General features: G+C 48.2%; 1 protein-coding gene across 1 annotated transcript; it reads left to right on the forward strand.

The window, feature by feature from the left end:
* Positions 1-1,882: 1,882 nt before the first annotated feature.
* On the forward strand, positions 1,883-16,416 carry LOC138379912 (uncharacterized). The gene is made up of 7 exons (XM_069464888.1): positions 1,883-1,928; positions 2,011-2,331; positions 4,765-4,898; positions 8,479-8,524; positions 8,629-8,939; positions 15,683-15,865; positions 16,282-16,416. Exons 1-7 carry the CDS (start codon positions 1,883-1,885, stop codon positions 16,414-16,416), a joined length of 1,176 nt encoding a protein of 391 aa, XP_069320989.1.
* Positions 16,417-22,389: the final 5,973 nt, after the last annotated feature.

Raw genomic sequence — 22,389 nt, forward strand, 5'->3', positions numbered from 1 at the left:
CTGATTTGAAATAGCTTCCATGTAAATATCTGCATGGAGATGCTTCATTTTAACCTGCTGAGTACTAGAAACAGCAAAGGTCTGCTTTGGTATGTTGTTGGATAAACAAACTGTGGTTCGTTCTCTAAGTGGAGTATTTTCTAATTGTCCCTCCTTTGATAGTAATAAGAGACTCTCTTTTTGCTTTCCATTCTCTTCAAGGATCTCAAATCAGTCTACCAAATATTTTACTAAAATTTTCAATGTTCTAAAAAATTTCCAAGTGGGCTTTTTTTCCTATAGGTATCTTCCCTTTGCCAGAAGCCGCTTCTTAATTGTGACATTGATATCTCCTTTAGTATCGTTTTTTTTTTATTTTACTTTCTGAGAATATTTATTAACAAGATTACTTATAGCAAAGGGAATTAGTCTAGAGTTTAGTTCTCATGTTTCTTTATTCTCCTTTTACCTAAAATTTTTCTTCAGTCTTACCTTGGAATTTTGAGGCCTTACTACCTTTGAAAATTACAGGCCATTTACTTTGGAGAATGTCTTTCAGTTTGGGTTTATTGGATAGTTTCCTATCATTAGACTCAGACTATATACATCGTGCTCCATTCTTATCACTGCGTCTTGCTATAAAGGGTACTTTGGATCTATTAGCAGAACTTGAATGAGTCTGACGATTCAGTGGTACCAATGCACGAGTGTTAGCTTTCTGGTTTAGCTGACTGTGTGTGGTTAAGTGGGAGAAGGTACTCATTACAGGCACCAATAGTGTTGAAGCTGCACACTAGAGTGTTGGAAGATGATAGGACATCTGTTGGCAACTTACACATATTTTTAGGAAAAATTTGAAAATCCACAAAATGTACTTACAACTTTTCTGTAGCTTTGATATTGCTTTAAGATAACCTAAATAAGAGGGAAAATAAGGTGGTTGCAGGTAAAAACAAAAAATTATGTTGGTCACGTGTTCATATCTGGAAATGAGCTACAAAGTGAGAAAAAAACAAGACTAGAGAAACTGCGTTTCCTCACCACATCTTGACCCACGGAAACACTTTGAAATGATCTGTCCCATTTTTACTGGGGAACCTACTTTCGGGGACTGTCATTGTTTGTAACAGTCTGCTATTGGTCAGTGTGACTAGAAATCCACTTACCCAGCCCCTGGCAGTGATGGTCTGACGGCCGCTCCCTGGGCGCTCCCTACTGGGGACAGGGTGGGAGTCCCAGTCCAGCACAGGGAGGTCTGGCAGCCGCCCTGTCTAGTGGGGGCCTCCTTTCCAGCCTAGACCCATCCCATGACGTTAAGCACCTGCGAGTCACTGACTCCCTCTCTCCTGTCCCAAATCCTTCTTGCCCAGTCTACACTGGGTTGCAGCCTCTTCCCAGACTTCTGACGTGGCCCCGATCCTGCAGGGAGGTTGACATGCACCAGCTCTTGCCTTACATCAGTGATCGACCTGGTTCCTACCATTTCCCACTTCTGCAGAGGGAGGCCCCGGTGTCCGTGCAGAGGTCGGGCACAGCCCCAATCCGAGTGGCAGTCACAGCGCTGGACCCTGCGCCGCGGCCCACGCTCCACATCTAGGTGGGTCTCTCCACAGCTCCGACAGCCTCATGATGGGAGAAAGAGAGGCCTCACACACTTCCTCCGTGAGCTCGGAGACTCAGCGCTTCCCACCCACGTCAGTGCAGGAGAGCAGCTGGCCAGGGCTGGCTCGCACATCACTGGCCCGGGCTCAGCAGCTCCCACACCTCCCAGCACTGGCTCACCAGGAACCACTGGCTGTGCCTCTTGTACCCCCGGGCACTCACATGCAAATCACCCTGGGCGCTGGGGAACAAATCCCCCTCACAGGCTGGGCCGGCGCGGTGATCTTCATCCTGCAGAGCCATGCAGACGCTGTGGACCCTCCTCTGCCTGGTGGCAGCTCCCCTGGGTGAGGATCTGGGGGCTCCAGGTGTTTACATGGGCCTCTTTGTGGGATGAGACATACTCACTGTGACTCTCTTTGTCCCCAGGTGTCCTGTCCCAGCTGACCCTGCAGGAGTCAGGCCCAGGACTGGTGACGCCCTCCCAGACCCTGTCCCTCACCTGCTCTGTCTCTGGGGGCTCTGTCACCAGCAGTAACTACTGGAACTGGATCCGCCAGCGCCCCGGGAGAGCGCTGGAGTGGATGGGGTACTGGACAGGAAGCACAAGCTACAACCCAGCTTTCCGAGGCCGCATCTCCATAACCGCTGACACGTCCAGGAACCAGTTCTCCCTGCAGCTGAGCTCCGTCACCGCTGAGGACACGGCCCTGTATTACTGTGCCAGAGACACAGTGAGGGGACTTCAGTGTGAGCCCAGACACAAACCTCCTGCAGGGGCGTGAAGGACACCAGGGGGCGCGCGGGGCTGCTGGCAGCAGGGACCAGCCCAGGGCAGGTGCAAGGAAGGAAGGGGGTGGGAGAGCGGCTTTCTCCTGCCTTCATGACAGGTTTGAGGTCCTCTCCCCTTGCCCTGTTCTGCATCCCCCCCCGGAGGCTCCTGCTCTGCATGGCTCTGGGACTTAATTTGTTGAAGGCCCAGAAATACCCACCTAAATCTGTTGAAAGATGCTTTGGGTGTTGCCACTGAGCAAGAACAGAGGAGAGAGCTGGGGGACTGCCCTGGACGGTGACACTCAGCACACAGACTCCAAGCAGCACCGACAGCCGTCTTCTCAGGAGATATGACACAGAAAACACACGTGCTGTCACCTCAGAGGAGCTGGTGTGAAAACACCCATCAGGCGTGTTCTGTGCTGGCAAAGTGAGTAGAGGACATGGGTGTGCGCGTGCGGGTTTCTGCGGAAGGAAAGGAAGGAGAGAAAACATGAACATATGATGCGTAACTATTGTAACATGGCTTTGGGGTAACTTAATGGCTTTCATTAGCTGATGACAAGAAATTAGCCAGATAAAAGAGACTGATGACAGAATAGGGCAATAGTTATCTTCAAATATAAATTCGAAGCATTTGTAATATGTGCTTTATAAAATAAAATGTGATAAATCATAAACTTCAGGCAACTTTTTTAACTAAATTAATCTTATAAAATGATGGGCAAAGAACCTTTGTTCAAAAACAGCTGCATGTGCGCTGACTCCGCTTCTGGTATACGTAGCTGCAAGATGAACTCTCTCCCTTGGCAACAACGGGAAATGCCAGAAAACCCACAAACTCACAGTTGTTGGGCCTGTCAGAGATGGGAAGTGCACAAGTGAGGCACTCAGCAGGACTCCACAGAGTGACACACCCTCTGGAGGAACACGGCAGTGTCCCCTTTGGTGGAATGTCGGCAGAAGAGAGGCTGTCACAGAAGTGGGTCGGTGAACACTGGGGGTCTTCGCCACCTGCAGGGGCTGCGCGTGGGAGCCCAGAGCCAAGGGCGACTCAGCGCCTTCTCATGGGTGGTCACTGGGTGCTCCTGGGACATCGTGGGCAGGGCGAGAAACCATGCAGACACCGTGGTGGAACGGTATACAGCCGGTGCTCAAATGCCGTGAGGACTGGCATGGGTCACCAACACCCAATTTTCTGCAGCTTGAATTCCCCCTAAAATCTCTCGCTGACATTTATTTGGTAAAGGAATGGTATTGGGCGGTAGGATCTTCACGAGGTGGTTAAGTCAGGAGAGCCCTGCCACATGCGTGGACTGATGCCACTGTCCAGGGACTGGGGTTGCTGTAGGTCCCCCTCATCCTCTGTCTCACATTCTTTTCTGCCATCGGATGGTTTCCCCCATGTTATGATGCAGCAAGGACTTCCACAACAGATGTGGCCCCTAGATATTGGAAATGTCTGCCTCCTGATTTGTAAGCAAAATGAATTCCCTTTACTTATAAATTCCCCAGTCTGTGGTGTTCTGTTATAGCAGCAGAAACAAACTGAGACAGAAAACGAGCACCAAGAAGAAAGGGTTGTTGCTTCCACACACACACAAAATGGGGAGGCGGCTTTGGAACTGAGCAATGGGAAGAGGCAGGAAGGATTCGGAGGGTCAGGCTAGGAAAAGCCTAAATTGCCACACATGGAGCATTAAGGGTGTTTCTGGGGAGGAAGGGCTCCAAGAGGAGAACAGCTGAGGGAACACCTGAATTTCCCTAGAGCTTACCTAAGTGGTCGTGAACGGAATGCTGGTGGAAGTGTGAACAGTACGTGTCATTCTGACGAGGTCCCACACGGAAATGAGGCACAGAGAACTGTAAATTAGAGTAGAAACATCCCGACTGAGGGCAAAAAAAGAGAAAGAAACATCCCTACTGTCCAGCAGCGTGGAACTGGCTGAACTGTGTCGGTGCCAAGCGTGTCACAGAAGGGGGGAATCGAAGAGTGACAAGCTAGGCTGTCTGGCGGAGGACGTGTCCAATCAGAAAAACATTAAGGTTGCTGTGAGACTACTTTTAACTGTTTGTTGAAAGATGTGAGAGAAAACAGGGTGGAACAATTTGGAAAATTCGCAGCCTGGCCACACAAAGGGTGCAAACTCACGTGTGGGTGTGGCCCGGCAATCATTTGCCAAAGAGACTGGCAGGCACAGAAGGGGAAGATTCCATCACATTTGCCAGGACAATGGGAGGAAAACTCTGACGGCATCTCAGGGATCTTCAAGGCTGCCCACTGCACCTCAGGCTGCAAGCACCAGGAGGGCAGGATGGTTTGAGGACACGGGCCTGGGGACCCCATTATGGCTTGCTGCCCAGTGCCACTTGGGGTCTCTGCCCCCTGCACCCTGGCATGGCACCCAGCAAGCACCCAGCTGTGGCTCAAGGGACCCAGTGTGTGGCTAAAGCCACAGCTCTGGAAGGTACAAGTGGTCAAAGTTGGTGGCATCCAGCTGTTGCTAATTGTGTGTGGTGGGGGCGTGGCTTCCTCTGTTGGAGTAAGTTGTCAGCCAGGAGCAGGGGGAGGGGATGGAAAAGACAGTCAACAACCCTTGAACAAACTGACCTGCGGAGAAGACAGGATGAACAGTGTTACGATTGCTGTGATAACAGCTATAGCACCCCAGCCCAAAGTGGTGCTGATTACGATGATTATGGACACGGACTCAGTGAGGAGACCTGTGATTCCTATGGACAAGAGGAGTGGACCAACTCCAGACACAAGGCACCTTCAGCGAGATCAGCAAAGGGCGTCTACAGAGACCAGCCATATGGCAGACACTGATTGTACTGTCTGATGTTGTGAAATAGCCAGTCTCCCCCAGTCCTGTATACTGTTCAAAGTAATGTTTTTCTATGAACAATCCCTTTTCAAATAAACCAAAATGCTTAAAATATGAATGGATGAAACTTAAAACTACCTTGGTGAACCATAAAGCTGGGCAGAAGAAAAACATGTAAAATTTTGTTATTTCCAGTCTGTATATGAAAAAATAGGTCATCCAAGGGAAAAAAATAACTTTGATTAACTAGTGTTAAATAAAAAACTAGGTTTACTAAATATGTTAATCTATTCTTTTATCATAAGACTCAGCTTTCATTTTAAAGGTTTCCATAGAATTTAGTTATGTTATCTTTCAGCCATATGCTAGTTATTTTTTTCTCTAGCCAACACGTGTAAAAAGGGAAGCCAATTGCACATGCAAATAATGTAGTATTCTTTTGTAACTCACGTCTTGAAATGTTCCGTAGTGTTAAGCAAAGTCTCCTCTTGCTTGATACCAAATAAATTTTGAAAGACCTATTTTGCCTTCTTGACACAGGGAACACCACGAGGATGCTGACGTTCCCTGTGACTGGGAAGCATTTCCCACACGCAGAGATCCCAGCGCAGCCCCTGCACTCTGTGCTCAGCCTCTGCCTGCCTTCAGACAGTGCACAGACTGTCCCCACATGGTGTGACTGATGTTATCAGCCACCTTCCCAGGATAACCTTCTTCAAATTACGCAATCTCACCTCCCATGCAGATGGAACACATTTGTTTTATCTTCACGGGCAGACTGAGGGAGCTCAATGCCCTGGCTGCCTCTGATTTTGCCAGTCACATTCTGCCTTTATCTCCTTCTAAGCAAACAATTGAACAACTTGCTCTCGCTGATGTGATTAACTAACATTATGGATGTCAAATCTCATTGATCTTTTTCACCAATCTTCCTGCACAACCAGTCACAGCCCGACTACCCAATATCCACTTAGACCTCCTCACTGTGACCTTGGCAATGCTCTGTCCTGGCATGTGAGCTCCACATCTCTGTCACATCCTCTTGATGTTTCATTCACGTCGACAAGCCACTTAAATATTACAAGTTCTCAGCCATTAGCTCAGTTAACTAAACTCACAAAACTCTAGGGCAAATAACATCACAGAGTCCCCCAAAATATATTAGTCTTGAAAATGCATCAGCACCCCCAAGCAGCTGACAGCTGTTCTCCTGGGTCCGAGGGTCAAGGACAATCATATTTCAGTGACTTTGCGGAGTCCAACCAACGTTGCCCCACCAGTTTCAGTGCTGCTGTGTCAACGTCAGGCCTCTTCCAGCTTGGACATGGAGTATGACCAATTCTGCCTCCCAGCAGGCCTGACCTAGCTCCTCCTGCTAAGTGGCTGAGCCGACAGTGACACACATCACCCCAGCCTGTCAGCACAGCCCCGTCCTGCAGGGACACCCACTGTCCACATGGTAGCAAGTTCATTACTTCTGACCACGTCCCCTCTGGAGAGGCAGCGATCTGTCCAACCCAAAATTTGACAGCATCTTAATGTGAGTTGGCTTTTCCTGCCACAGCGCTTCTGTCAGACCCACTGCTCAGCTTCCGACGTCTGCGTCTCTGACATACAATCGTGTACGGTGTCGTCCAAGAGCCTAGCATCTGTCTGTTGCTAGAGGATACGAGCTGCAGCCATGAAATGTGAGCACAGGGTCCAGTCACACCACATCCTTCAGATTTTCCCAGAAATACACAACAGGATAGAAAAACTAAAGGGCTGATTCAAGTCTCTACAAATAGTTCTCAGTAGGTCTGACCTACACATTTTATGACACTGTCACCCAGGAGGCCACAAGATTCCTAAACAAAAGCCCGTTGCGGGGCTTCCCAGGTCACGAAGGATGCTGCATGTCCCCAACACAACGGGCGCCACAGAGCGCTTGGCACGTGGGTCTGCAAATGTGACATGGGTTTCCAGAGATTAATTCCTATCAACACACCGGTGGTGACAACTTGTGAAATCTTTCTTACTGCCACGATTTTAGCCTCTGATGGGTTAGAATTCCTGGTTCCCAGGGAAGATGACTCCAGTTGCAGGCACAATGTGCTCCCCTGAATCTGAGGCCTGGCCTGAGGCCATTCAATTGGGGTCCTCATGACTGTGGACCAGCCAATAATGAAAGGCCTCCTCCCACTGACAGACACTCACTCTGCTTTGCAGGCTAAGCTCGTGTACCCATGGAGGCAGGGCCGTCCCTCAGGACCAGGCAGATTCTGTGGTTTCTCCACTGCATCCCACACTGGGGAGGTCAAGTGCATGAGCCACATGCCTGCGGGTGGCCAAGGGACCAAGGATAATGGCTCTGCAGTGCTCAGGCCTGAGTCACTCCATCAGGGAACAACACACAGCAACCCTCACTGCAAAGTGCTGCCTTGTGTTAGAGGGATGCAGAGTGGAGGTGGGAGGGGACACTAGTGAATGTCACGTATGACCACAGGGCCACCTGCAGCAGTGGACAGTGGAGACAGACCACTCACACTCACACTGTGACGTCCACAATGGTTAGGGCTGGCTACTGTCCCTAGCATGTGACAGCCCCATAGACTATACCTGAGCCTGTGTGGACCTGCCTGGCAAGAAGGAAACGTAAGGACAAACTTCAGTGGATCCTTCTAGGCCCAACTCTTGTGCCCTGGACCCAACACACAGGTAGCAGCAGTTGCATATGACAATTTGTGTGAACCTGAATCCCCTGAGCTGAGTGAGACTCATGTCACAGTTAATGCACAACAGTGTGAAGGGCAGTGTAGGTTCTGTGGCCCAAAACTTGATGCAGCCTTGAAGTTGTAACACTAGTATGCAGCAAAATCACACCATGTTCTCATTACAGGGGGAGGAATTTGCAAATTCTACGAGGAATGTTCACATGTATCCTGGAGTTGGTTCAGGGGAGCAGTAGGGTCTAGTGATGGGGAGCACAGGCCAGATACAGCAGGTGCCTCTCACCAGATATGTGCTTGCTCTTGCATGCATTGCACAGCTCCTCTATGCTTCTCTTCTTACAACTTCATCTTTAAAATATGACCCATAACCTCCCCCAGGAGTCTCACCTCTTCTCTGGGCCCTGGCCTCCCTCAGCTGTCCCACCCCATGGCTTGCTATATAGCAGGGGACATGCAAATAGGGCCCTCCCTCTGCTGATGAAAACCAGCCCAGCCCTCACCCTGCAGCTCTGGGACAGGAGCCCCAGCCCCAGCATTCCCAGGTGTCCCCATTCAGTGATCAGGACTGAACACAGAGACTCACCATGGAGTCTGGGCTGCGCTGGGTTTTCCTTGTTGCTCTGTTACAAGGTAATTCATGGAGAACTGGAGATATTGGGTGTGTGAGTGGATGTGAGTGAAAGAAACAGGGGTGTGTGTGGCAGTTTCTGACCAGGCTGTGTCTGTGTTTGCAGGTGTCCAGTGTGAGGTGCAGCTGGTGGAGTCTGGGGGAGGCTTGGTCCAGCCTGGGGGGTCCCTGAGACTCTCCTGTGCAGCCTCCGGATTCACCTTCTGCAGCTACTGGATGAGCTGGGTCTGCCAGGCTCCAGGGAAGGGGCTGGAGTGGCTGGCAGAAATTAATGGTAATGGTGGTAGCACAAACTACGCAGACGCCGTGAAGGGCCGATTCACCATCTCCAGAGACAACGCCAAGAACACGGTATATCTGCAAATGAACAGTCTGAGAGCCGAGGACACGGCCCTGTACTACTGTGCAAGAGACACAGTGAGGGGACATCAGTGTCAGCCCAGACACAAACCTCCTGCAGGGTGCACGGGGCCACCAGGGGGCGCGAGGGACACAAGGAGCAGAGTTAGCCCAGGGCAGGTGCAGGTTGGGGGTAAGGGCTGGTTTCCTCTCAGGGTCGTGGCTTCCTCTCCAGAAAACAGTTTCTTCTGGGGAACTTCTCTGAATTCACCATTCTGTGTTTCCCTCTGCAGTCTCTGAGTTAGATATGTTTGTGGTCATGAGAGAAAATATTCTCACCTGCACAAAAGGCAGAGGTTGGGTTCCAGTCTCTTTCTCCTGTCCCCAAATGTACATTAATTATCAATCCTTCTGAATACCTCTGAGGGACATCTGGGTCAGACGGAGTCAGCGTCCTAAGCAAGAGAGGTAAGACCCTGTGGTGCTCAGAGTCCCAGCACGAGGCTCACATTGATTATACTGGACACAATTCAAGGGCAGAGGGACCCACTGACATTTAGTGTAGATGTTGACTCTGATGGTGTTAGACGCCTACACACACGCACACACACATGCATACACACACTCACACACTGAGTGCACATGGGAAGGGTGAGTCTCTCCACCACGGAGGTGTCTGCAGAGCAGGGCAGCAAGACAGTCCCAAGTGGCTTCATAGAACAAGAGGGGAGACTGGCTCAGGTTTTCACAACAGTTCCCTGGTGCAAAAGGGAGGGTGCTCTCACTCCCAGGAAGGATCTCCAGGGGTCTGGGCCTGTGACAGCCATCTGGTGAGAAAGCATCTGTGATTCCTTCCTGGGATTCCCATGAGTGGGGCAAACAGGCAAGATGAAGGATGGGCCTTCAGATGCCAGTGGACAGACACCAGCTAAGAGACTCTGACTTCGTATTCCACTCAATGACTAGGAAATATTTTAAAAAAAATTTTTGAAAAGGAGGAAAATGCCATTATGGGTAAAAAACAATACGGTCAGCAGGAAAAAAGAAGACATTTCATTAGTATGAACAAATGATAGTACTAATGAGGATGAGCAGGAGGAGGAGTTAAACAGGGTCTTGGTCCAATGTCATAGGGAAAGCTTTTCACTGTCCAAGCTCATCAGCTTATCCTGAAGGCTGTGGGTCTGCTGTGGGCTTCAAAATTCCAGAACTTCCACAGGTTCTACAAGGATGCTCAGTTTGACATTCTCTACCACAGCAGCCTTCCAAGTGTCTAGAATTCTGAACTGATGCTGTCGTTGTGGATCATGAACCCGAGGGTTTCCTCCCTGGAATTGTACTGCTCGGTTTCCCTTAAAGTCCTTAATAATATTTGTTCCAGTATGGCTCAAGACCAGTAGTTTCCTGATGTTTCTCCAACACACACTCTGTGCTGGATGAACACGACGAGAGACTGCTGAAAAGATGTAGTAAAAAGACCCTGATTCTGTGGTGACTGTGGTGTCTCTAACATGTGAACTGCTTACAAAATTGTTTACTCTTGCATGCGATAGGGAAAATGCTAGCAGTTGTGGTAAAATCTAAATGTTTGTTCAGTCCAGCTACCAAGTCAAAGGGTAACAACTGATGTGTCCTGGAGGGACTGGACCACAATGCTGTAAGCAAGTGCTCATGGTACAATGGAGAAGGAGTTCAAGAATTGCTTAAAGCTGTGACACTTATATTCCATAATGCTAATTAGATCAATGTTTTCAGAAGATTTCCAATGAGTGGACGGTGTGATACGTGAGCAGTGGTGATGCCGCACAAGCTTAGACGGCATCACAAAGTAAGTTTAGGCTGCTTGTTCTGGGGAATGACCTCCCACAGCACTTCTTTAATCCCCATATTATTTTTTTGCATGATTCCTGTTTACTTTAGTTGGGTCTCTAGGATTTAGAAGTCTATCTCAAAGTTCCTTACCTTTGGTTAATTTTGATAGGTTTTCCAGAACTTTTGTTTGCAAAATATCCCAAGTTCATGGACTACTCTAAAAACATACCAATTCAATCCCAGTTTTCTGCTAATGGACAAGTACTAAAAAGGGCAATGACTTCTCTCACATGGGCTGATTTTACCTCCAGTTGAGCACAATATTGTAATGGAAATTTTTCTTCCGTAATATGAATCTCTGTTTAATAACTTCCAGTCTTATTACTGAAGTTTGATTGATCAACAAATAATATTGTCTCAAGGGTCTCAATGAGAATCTAATCCAAGAATATACAGAACTTTTCTCTGATGCAGACAAAATAGCTCTGTGTCCATACTTAGCTTTCAGCCACGTGTCCTAGCACAGAGTGAACCTCATGCCACTGTTGACCTCAGTGGAGGCTCCTGACTAGGAAATCAGGTACTTTTGATTTTAATGCCTGTAGACCGTCATATCTGGATATTTTAGCCAAAAGTAATGGCCACATGAAGTAACTAAACACTAAGGAAAATCATAATCTAATGAAACAAGAAGCCGTGATGTGAGTGGCTCCATCTTTGCCAATTTCAAAAGTTCATCCACACAAGGAGCTTCCTGTCTCAACGTTTCACACTGATATGCAGAAAACGTTCACTTCTTCCCCCAGACCCCCCTTGTGTGGATGTGATGAGAGAGTTTTCAGGGTCCCACAGATAGGACAAGGTTGGAAGAAGAGAAGACACCTTTCTGAAATTTCCCCTGGAGGATAAGCAAGGTCACAAAAGAGACTCTCTCCTGCCTCCATGACTAGAACTCTGTCACACGCCCACGTGCACACGAATTCCTGATGGGCATAAATGCTACAATGATGAGGCTGACCATTTTATCACATAAAATTACTGGAAACTGACATAAATATTTTCTTTTCCTTCCTATGTTTTTTTCTTCTTCTTTGTTCTTTTGGAAAGAAGGTCCTGTTGTGCCACCTAGCCTACAGAACAGTGCCATCATCATAGCTCACAGCAACCTCAAAGTAATGGACACAAGTGATCCCGCTGCCTCAGCCACCCAAGTGTCTGGGACTACAGGTGCACCCACAGTGGCCGGGTGAGATACATATATGTATAAAGCATTGTCTCACTGTCCTGCCAACTAGACTGACCGCAAACTCTTCACCTCAAGTGACCCCCCTACTGGGGCCTCCCAAAGCGATGGGTTTACAGGCATGGGTCACAGCACATGATCATATTGAATAACTAACTTTCCTTAATCTAAAGTTAATTACTTTTTGATCATTACCTGAACTTTCACTGAAACATTCCTAGTGTGATTGAGTTTCATTTTCATTTCCAATGTTCAAAACTGGGGCTCCATGAGAGTCCCACAACTCAGGCCCTTTACCTGGAGCTCAGGTGTGGCCCAGGCTGTGGCTCCTGTGGGACCTGGGAAAGATTGATGAGACTGTGTCATCCACCATTGCTGGGACCCTCCTGCTGTCACCTGGGCCTGGACTCACGTTGGAAATGCAAGTGGCCATTAGTAGCTGAGAGAATGAGATTGATTGGTCAAAGTGGGATGTGTCCACTGAGACTCTCACAGAGTCACCTTCCTCACCTGTGGCATCAGGGAGACCTGCAGGTGGAAACCTCAGTGTGCTGAGAGCTCTGTGGTGGCATCCAGGTCCTTGTGAGTGGAGTCTTTGTGGCTCCATATGATGACACAGCACCCTGGAGTCAAGGCCCTCCTGTGTGAAGTGTCTGCCCCAGATGGACCTTTTTCCAAGAGCCTCCTCATCCTCCCCCCTCTGCTCCTCCTGACTGCCCTCTCCTATGTTCTCCTCCTTCCTATGGAGAGCAAAATCATTCCTTGTTTTTATTCTCACACCCATCGTTATCAAGAAGGACCCAAGGTCATGTATTGAACAAGGATTTCTCTATAAAGCACATGGGATTCACAAAAGATTTCTTCCACAGTGTGGTGTGTCATCATGGGAGACACTTGTGGAAAACGAGGGGCACCATCAATCTTACCAAGAGATCTCCATGCTTGAGAAATTTTTATGTCTATCTGGAGACACAGATGCATCCTCATTGCAAGTAGAGAAGGAATTTATAGCACGAGAGCCTTTGTGGCATTCTATGGGCCTTGCCTCTGCGATGGCTTCAGAGTAAGACAGTGAAGGGTGAGAACATGACAGTGTGTTTCGTGGAGTGTGGAGGAAGGGAGAGGACTGCCAGGGCAAAGGGGAGTGCTCTGATTTGCAGTTATTTTGTTTAGTTACTGATGGGGAGAAGACCACTGAGGCTTAGGGACCCCATTTCTGAGGCTGTGGGAGGACAGGAGGTGAAGGGATGCTGCCTGAGCAGGAGCCAGAGATAAGGGCAGAAGTTAACTGCCTAGTTGGGGGACATTCCAGCGATCTGGGAGTACAGCAGAGCAGACTCCCACCTTAAAGCCTGAGGGGCCTCATGCCTAAAAAGCCACGGAGCGGCTTGACATGAAAACCACACATGGCTATAAAGGAAGATTGCAAATTGTCAGCCCTGGAAAATGAACCCCAGACTCCAACTCTTAAGCACACCAAGTTGAGCTCTTTCACTCCCCTTTCTCAGTAAAATGCCTCGGTTGATGGGGAGCTAACCTCCCAGTAAGAAGTACTAATCTCTTTGTTCCTCAATCGAATGGGCCACAGCTGCTGAGTTCAGAGATACTATCTGTACATAGCTTAAGGCGTAGTTGTGCTTAGTAACGAGCTATGTGTTCCTGCTTCTATAGATAAGAGTAATTAGCTAAGGCATCTTGTGACTTTTAAGGGAGACTTGAAACTTCTACACATTGTAACCCATGAGCTTTTCACGTGAAATCATTGTAATCTATAGCATGAAATAGGGAATAGACACAGGTGCTAGATTTCAATCAGTACCACCTGGCTCACGGGAATGCTGGTGGCCCCTGACTTCCCTGCACCCTTTCACCTTATTTTTTCTGTCCGTGTCTTTGTCTCTCCCATCTTTGCAGCCCACAGTGCCCGGGGACCCGGTCATATCACAGGCATCATGAACCCCCGATAGTTTACAGTATTTTTTTTCTTCAAAATTGCTAGGGAGTGAAAACATACTGTATTTATGTAAAGCCCAGGAAAGCTTCCCGGCTCAGGTGTTGGTGAGTGGATACGATGCTGCAGGAAGCTGTCTGTGCCCCTGTGGGGGACAGAGGGAAGTGTTCACTCAGCATGTAGCCGAGGAACAGGGACGAGGTGACAAAGAAGGCAGGTGTCCTCCTGGGAAGACCAGGACTTGGTGATTCTGTTGGCTATGTCTGCAAGGGCTTGGGCAGGGGCACCAGGGTTTGTCCCAGAAAAATGGCATCTGATGAAAAGACCTGATGTTGAGAGAGTCTGGGGTGGAGTGAGTTACGGGAACCTGCCCGGGGGGGGGGTCTCCTATGAGGGCGTGAAACACATAAGGACACGACACAGAGGTGCAATTCTCAATAGAAGTAGCAAACATTTTTCATCAGAATCACTGAATGTTACAATGGAAGATAATCTACTCAAAGTGATGGGGAAAATGTTTAAAAAATTGCAAACAAAGAATATTTTTCCCAGATATTTTTTCATTCAAAAACAAGGAAGAAATTTTTTAAAAATCCTAGACAAACAAAAGGTAAAGGAGTTCATTACCAGGAGGCCTGCCTTATAAGTGCCAAAAGGAGGGTTTTTAGCTGAAAAAGTCCATTGATGAATAACATAAAACTTATGAAAGCGCAACACTTAATGACATAATTAACATAGAGACATATGAAAAGTACTCTATAATGTTGGTGTATGGAGCAATTTTATTCTCCTATAAGAGCTAAAATACAAAATTATCAATAACAACTCTCTTAAAAACTCATAAAATTTATTTCACATAAATCCTAAAATACTACTGGTAAGAAGTCTTACAAAGATAATATATTACGTGTCGAAACATGTTGAAAATTCAGCAGCATCCACCTTGGCCTCTGCCTATGTTGGGGTAAAGTCCAGGTGTGGAAAACCACACATATTCTCATGACAGAGTTCTTGAACCCGCACTAGGCTGCTAAGCTCTATGGTGGAGATGGTTCATGGGTCAGGCGTGTGCAGTGCTGACAAGCACAGGCTCAGATCCCAGAGCTCACTCTGACCAGACGTGAGCTCCTGACACATTACACAGGCCCTCGATGCCTCGGGGTGACTCTCACATTTATAACATGGAACAGACATGGACACTTAGAGCACATGATCCATGTCCATCTGTCAATAGGAAATACGATGATAGATGCTCAGTATTTACCAGATTACAATTTCCTAAGAAGGGCTTATATTGTATCAAATGTTGCCCTGGTCATACACCTCCCCCCAGACACTGACATCTCATCTGGACCCTGACCTCCCTCAGCTGCCCCACCCAAGGCTTGCTATATAGCAGGGGACATGCAAATAGGGCCCTGCCTCTGCTGGTGAAAACCAGCCCAGCCCTCACCCTGCAGCTCTGGGACAGGAGCCCCAGCCCCGCCATTCCCAGGTGTCCCCATTCGGTGATCAGGACTGAACACAGACACTCACCATGGAGTCTGGGCTGACCTGGGTTTTCCTTGTTGCTCTGTTACAAGGTAATTCATGGAGAACTGGAGATATTGGGTGAGGGAATGGATGTGAGTGAGAGAAACAGGGGTGTGTGTGGCAGTTTCTGACCAGGCTGTGTCTGTGTTTGCAGGTGTCCAGTGTGAGGTGCAGCTGGTGGAGTCTGGGGGAGGCTTGGTCCAGCCTGGGGGGTCCCTGAGACTCTCCTGTGCAGCCTCCGGATTCACCTTCAGCAGCTACTGGATGAGCTGGGTCCGCCAGGCTCCAGGGAAGGGGCTGGAGTGGGTCTCATACATTAATGGTAATGGTGGTAGCACAAGCTACGCAGACGCCGTGAAGGGCCGATTCACCATCTCCACAGACAGCAGCAAGAACACGGTGTATCTGCAAATGAACAGTCTGAGAGCCGAGGACACGGCCCTGTACTACTGTACCAGTGACACAGTGAGGGGACATCAGTGTGAGCCCAGACACAAACCTCCTGCAGGGACGCGCGGGGCCACCAGGGGGCGCCCAAGACACAGGAGCAGAGTCAGTCAGGGCAGGTGCAGGTGGAGGGTAAGGGCTGGTTTCCTCTCAGGGTCGTGGCTTCCTCTCCAGAAAACGGTTTCCTCCTGGGAACTTCTCTGAATTCACGATTCTGTGTTTCCCTCTGCAGTCTCTGTGTTAGATATGTTTGTGCTAATGAGAGAAAATATTGTCACCTGCTCAAAAGGCAGACAGTGGCTTCCAGTCACTTTCTCCTGTCCCCAAATGGACATTGATTATCAGCACTTCTCAGTAAGTCTGAAAATCAATAAAAGATTTTTTCTTGGACAGCACAATGCAGCACAGTACACAGAAGTACACGTTCTTTCTAGCCGGCAAGCAGGATAAAGCGCCTACTGGACGTCAGGGACAGACGGAGTCAGCGTCCTAAGCAAGAGCAGGATGACCACGTGGAGCTCCGTGTCCAGCACCAGGCTCACAACATCGATTATATCTCACAGAATTGAAGGACAGAGGGACCCACCGACATTTAGTGTAGATGTTGACTCTGATGGTGTTAGACACCTGCACACACAGGCAGGCACAGATGCACACACACACACACACACACTGAGTGAACACGGAAAGGGTGAGTCTCTCCACTACTGAGGTGTCTGTGGAGCAGCGCAGGCCTCTCAAGACAGTCCCAAGTGGCTTCATAGGACAAGAGGGGAGACTGACTCAGGTTTTCACAACAGTTCCCTGGTGGGGCAGGGAGGGTCTGGTGGGGTCTGGGCCTGTGACAGCCATCTGGTGAGACAGCACCTGTGATTCCTTCCTAGGATTCCCATGAGTGGGGCAAACAGGGAAGACGAAGGATGGGCCTTCAGATGTCAGTGAAAAGACATCACATAGGAGAATCTGACTTCTTGTTCCGCTCAACAATTATTAAATGTTTTTAAATTTTTTTGAAAAGCAGGCAAAGGCCATTATGGGTGGAAAACAATGAGGTCAGCAGGAAAAAATAAGACATTTCATTAGTATTAACTAATCATAATACTAAGGAGGATGAGCAGGAGGAGGAGTTAGACAGGGTCTTGGTCCAATGTCATGGGAGGAAGCTTTTCACTGTCCAAGCTCATCAGCTTATCCTGAAGGCTGTGGGTCAGCTGTGGGCATCAAAATAGCAGAAGGTTCACAGGTTCTACAGGGATGCTCAGTTTGACATTCTCTACCACAGCAGCCTTCCAAGTGTCTAGAATTCTGAACTGATGCTGTGGTTGTGAAACATGATCCCGAGGGTTTCCTCCCTGGAATTGCACTGCTGTGTTTCCCTTAAAGTCCTTAATAATGGTTGTTCCAGTATGGCTCAAGACCAGTGTTTTCCTGAGATGTTTCTCCAACACACACTATGCCCTGGTTGAACACGATGAGAGACTGCTAAAAAGATGTAGTAAAAAGACCTTGAATCTGTGGTGATAGGAATGTCTATAATTCATGAACTTCTTTCAAAATTGTTTACTCTCACATGCAATAGGGAAAATGCTAGTGCTTTTAGTAAAATCTAAATGTTTGTTCCATGCAGCTACCAAGTCAAAGGGTAACAACTGATGTGTCCTTGAGGGACTGGACCACAATTCTGTAAGCAATTGCTCATGGTAGAATGGAGAAGGGAGTTCAAGAATTGCTTAAAACTGTGACATTTATAATTCATAATGCTAATTAGGTCAACGATTTCTGAAGATTTCCAATGAGTGGACGGTGTGTTACGTGAGCAGTGATGATGCCTCACAAGCTTAGACGGCATCACAAAACCAGGTTTAGGCTGCTTGTTCTGGGTAATGACCTCCTACAGCACTTGTTTAATCCCCATGTTATTTTTTTGCATAATTCCTGTTTACTTTACTTGGGTCTCTAGAATTTAGAACTCTATCTCAAAGTTCCTTACCTTTTGGTTAATTTTGATAGGTTTTCCAGAACTTTTGAGAAACTGTTTTGTTTGCAAAATATCCCAAGTTCATGTACTACTCTAAAAACATACCAATTCAGTCCCAGTTTTCTGCTCATTGACAAGCACTAAAAAGGGCAATGACTTCTCCCACATGGGCTGATTTTACCTCCAGTTGAGCACAACATTGTAATGGAAACTTTTCTTCCATAATATGAATCTCAGTTTAATAATTTAAAGTTTTATTACTGAAGTGTGATTTTTTTTTATTTCAGCTCATTATAGGGGTACAAATGTACAGGTTATATACATTGCCCATGCCTCCCCATCCCCCCACTGAAGTGTGATTGATCAACAAATAATATTGTCTGAAGGGGCTCAGTGAGAATCTCATCCAAGGAATATACAGAACTTTTCCCTGATGCAGACAAAATTGCTCTGTGCCCACACTTAGCTTTCAGCCACGTGTCCTAGCACACAATGAACCACATGCCACTGTTCACCTCAGCGGGGGCTCCTGACTGGGAAATCTGGTACTTTTGATTTTAATGCCTCTAGACCGTCATATCTGGCTATTTTAGCAAAATGTAATGGCAACATGAAATAACTAAACATTAAGGAAAATCATAACCTAATGAAACAAGAAGCCAGGATGTGAGTGACTCTGGGCTTTCCCATTTCAAAAGTTCATCCACCCAAGGAGCTTCTTGTCTCAATGTTTCACACTGATATGCAGAAAACGTCCACTTCATCCCACAGACCCCCCTTGTGTGGACGTGGTGAGAGTGTTTTCAGGGTCCCACAGATAGGACAAGGGAGGAAGAGGAGAGGACACCTTTCTGAAATTTCCCCTGAAGGATCAGCAAGGTCACAACAGAGAGTCTCTCCTGCCTCCATGACTAGAACTCTGTCACACGCCCACATGCACATGAGTTCCTGATGGGCATAAATGCTACAATGATGAGCCTGACCGTTTTATCACATAAAATTACTGGAAACTGACTTAAATATTTTCTTTTCCTTTCTCTGTTTTTTTCTTCTTCTTTGTTCTTTTGGAGAGAAGGTCATGTTATGCCACCTGCACTACAAAACAGCATCATTGTCATAGCTCACTGCAACCTCAAAGTAATGGGCACAAGTGATCCCACTGCCTCAGCCACGCAAGTGTCTGAGAGTACAGGTGAACCCACAGTGGCCGGGTGAGATACATACATATATAAAACATTGTCTCACTGCACTGCCAGCCAGGCTGACCTCAAACTCTTGGCCTCAAGTGACCCTCCTACTGTGGCCGCCCAAAATGATGGGTTTACAGGCATGGGTCCCAGCACATAATCATATTGAATAACTAACTTTCCTTAACCTAAAGTTAATTACTTTTTGATTAATTAACTGAATTTTCACTGAAACATTCCTACTGTGATTGAGTTTCATTTTCATTTCCAATGTTCAAAACTGGGCCTCCATGACAGTCTAATGCATAAAAACATCCCCCCCAAGACACTCACATCTGCTCTGGGCCCTGCCCTCCCTCAGGCGTCTCATCCAGGGCTTGCTATATAGCAGGGGACATGCAAATAGGGCCCTCCCTCTGCTGATGAAAACCAGCCCAGCCCTCACCCTGCAGCTCTGGGACAGGAGCCCCAGCCCCGCCATTCCCAGGTGTCCCCATTCGGTGATCAGGACTGAACACAGACACTCACCATGGAGTCTGGGCTGCGCTGGGTTTTCCTTGTGGCTCTGTTACAAGGTAATTCATGGAGAACTGGAGATACTGGGTGAGGGAGGGGATGTGAGTGAGAGAAACAGGGGTGTGTGTGGCAGTTTCTGACCAGGCTGTGTCTGTGTTTGCAGGTGTCCAGTGTGAGGTGCAGCTGGTGGAGTCTGGGGGAGGCTTGGTCCAGCCTGGGGGGTCCCTGAGACTCTCCTGTGCAGCCTCCGGATTCACCTTCAGCAACTATGGGATGAACTGGGTCCGCCAGGCTCCAGGGAAGGGGCTGGAGTGGGTCTCAAGGATTAGTAGTGATGGTGGTAGCACATACTACGCAGACGCCGTGAAGGGCCGATTCACCATCTCCAGAGACAACAGCAAGAACACGCTGTCTCTGCAAATGAACAGTCTGAGAGCCGAGGACACAGCCCTGTACTACTGTGCCAGTGACACAGTGAGGGGACTTCAGTGTGAGCCCAGACACAAACCTCCTGCGGGGGCGCGCATGAGAGACCAGGGGGCGCACGGGACACAATGAGCAGGGTCAGGACAGAGGACAATAATAGTTTGTTTCCTGTCAGAGTTTGGGGCCTCTTCTCTAGAAATTTCAACCAGGGACCTATATTCTTTCCTGGCTCTGCTCTCGTCACTGTAGTGTCTGAATTACTAATGTCTTGTTGTAGTAAATGAACACATTCTCACCTGCACACAAGGCAGAACGTCACTCACGTGGGCAGAAATGACCCTGGTGTTACCACAGGGGTCAGAGTCCTGAGGAAGGAAGCCCAGGGGAACCTGCTGAGCATTTTCCAACCAGACTCCGCTCACAGACCTCAGTGGGACTCCCTGAGTGGGACAGTCTTTGGGATTCATATTAGGACATGTAGGGACCTAGCCCAGGGTCAGTGTCTCATAAAACCTAGTGTTTTCAACTTGTTCTCTCCCATTAAAAGTAGTACATTCCTGGTGCAGAAATGATGCGGTTGTGTCTGATTCTGCAAATCCATTTTACTTCTCTGTAGGTTCTATTTTCACATCTTCCTCTTCTCCTTTTTGCCCCAGAAAATGGAGGATGTGATCTCTGTTTCTAAATTCCGGGGCTCAGGCCCTTTACCTGGAGCTCAGGTTTCACCCAGGCAATGGCTCCAGTGGGACCTGGGAAAGATTGATGGGACTGTGTCAACCACCATTGCTGGGACCCTCCTGCTGTCACCTGGGCCTGGACTCACGTTGGAAATGCAAGTAGCCATTAGTAGCTGAGAGAATGAGATTGATTGGTCAAAGTGGGATGTGTCCTCTGAGACTCTCACAGAGTCACCTTCAACACCTGTGGCATCAGGGAGACCTGCAGGTGGGAACCTCAGTGTGATGAGAGCTCTATGGTGGCATCCAGGTCCTTGTGAGTGGTGTCCTTGTGGTCACACCATGGCAACACCACAACCTGGAGTCGAGGCCCTCCAGTGTGAAGTGTCTGCCCCAGATGGTCTTTGTCCAAGAGCCTCCTCATCCTCCCCCCTCTGCTCCTCCTGACTGCCCTCTCCTATGTTCTCCTCCTCCCTATGGAGAGCAAAATGATTCCCTGTTTTTACTCTCATACCCACCGTTATCAAGAAGGAACCAGGGTCATGTATTTAACAAGGATTTGTCTCTAGACCACATGGACTTTGGAAAAGATTTCTTCCACAGTGTGGTGTGTCATCAGGAGAGATTCTCATGGAAAATGAGGTGCTCTATCCATCTTATGAAGAAATTTCCATTGTTGAGTTATTTCCATGTCTATGTGTAGACACAGATGTGCCTCATCGTAAGTAAGATAAGTAGAAAACAGTTAACTGTGAGAGAGGCTTTGCCACCTTGTACAGTCCCTGCCTATGAAATGGCTGCAGAGTCAGACAGGAAGGTGGGAACACCACAGTGCACATCAGGGAGTGTGGAAGAAGGGACAGGACCAGCGGGACAGATGTGACCACTGCTCCCTTGGAGAGGGTAACGGCTGATTTCCTCTCAGGGCCGTGGCTTCCTCTCCATAAAACAGTTTCCTCTTGGAAACTTCTCTAAATTCACGATTCTGTGTTTCCTTCTGCAGTCTCTGAGTTAGATATGTTTGTGGTAATGAGAGAAAATATTGTCACCTGCTCAAAAGGCAGACAGAGGCTTCCAGTCACGTTCTCCTCTCCCCAAATGGACATGAATTATCAACACTTCTCAATGAGTCCTACAATCAGTGCAAGATTTTTTCTTGGACAGCACAATGCAGCACAGCACACAGAAGTAAACATTCCTTCTAGCTGACAAGCAGGATAAAGCGCCTACTGGACGTCAGGGGCAGACCGAGTCAGCGTCCTAAGCAAGAGCAGGAAGACCCCATGGAGCTCTGTGTCCAGCTCCAGGCTCACAACATCGATTATATCGGACAGAATTCAAGGGCAGAGGGACCCACCGACATTTAGTGTAGATGTTGACTCTGATGGTGTTAGACACCTGCACACAGAGGCAGGCACAGATGCACACACGCGCACACACACACACACTGAGTGAACACGGGAAGGGTGAGTCTCTCCACTACTGAGGTGTCTGCAGGGCAGGGCAGGCCTTTCAAGACAGTCCCAAGTGGCTTCGTAGGGCAGAAAGGGAGACTGGCTCAGGTTTTCACAACAGTTCCCTGGTGGGGCAGGGAGGGTCTGGTGGGGTCTGGGCCTGTGACAGCCATCTGGTGACAAAGCACCTGTGATTCCTTCCTAGGATTCCCATGAGTGGGGCAAACAGGGAAGATGAAGGATGGGCCTTCAGATGTCAGCGGACAGACACCAGCTAAGAGAATGTGACTTCTTATTCCATTCA

This window comes from Eulemur rufifrons, unplaced genomic scaffold (genome assembly GCF_041146395.1).
Source record: "Eulemur rufifrons isolate Redbay unplaced genomic scaffold, OSU_ERuf_1 scaffold_220, whole genome shotgun sequence".
Taxonomy (NCBI): domain Eukaryota; kingdom Metazoa; phylum Chordata; class Mammalia; order Primates; family Lemuridae; genus Eulemur; species Eulemur rufifrons.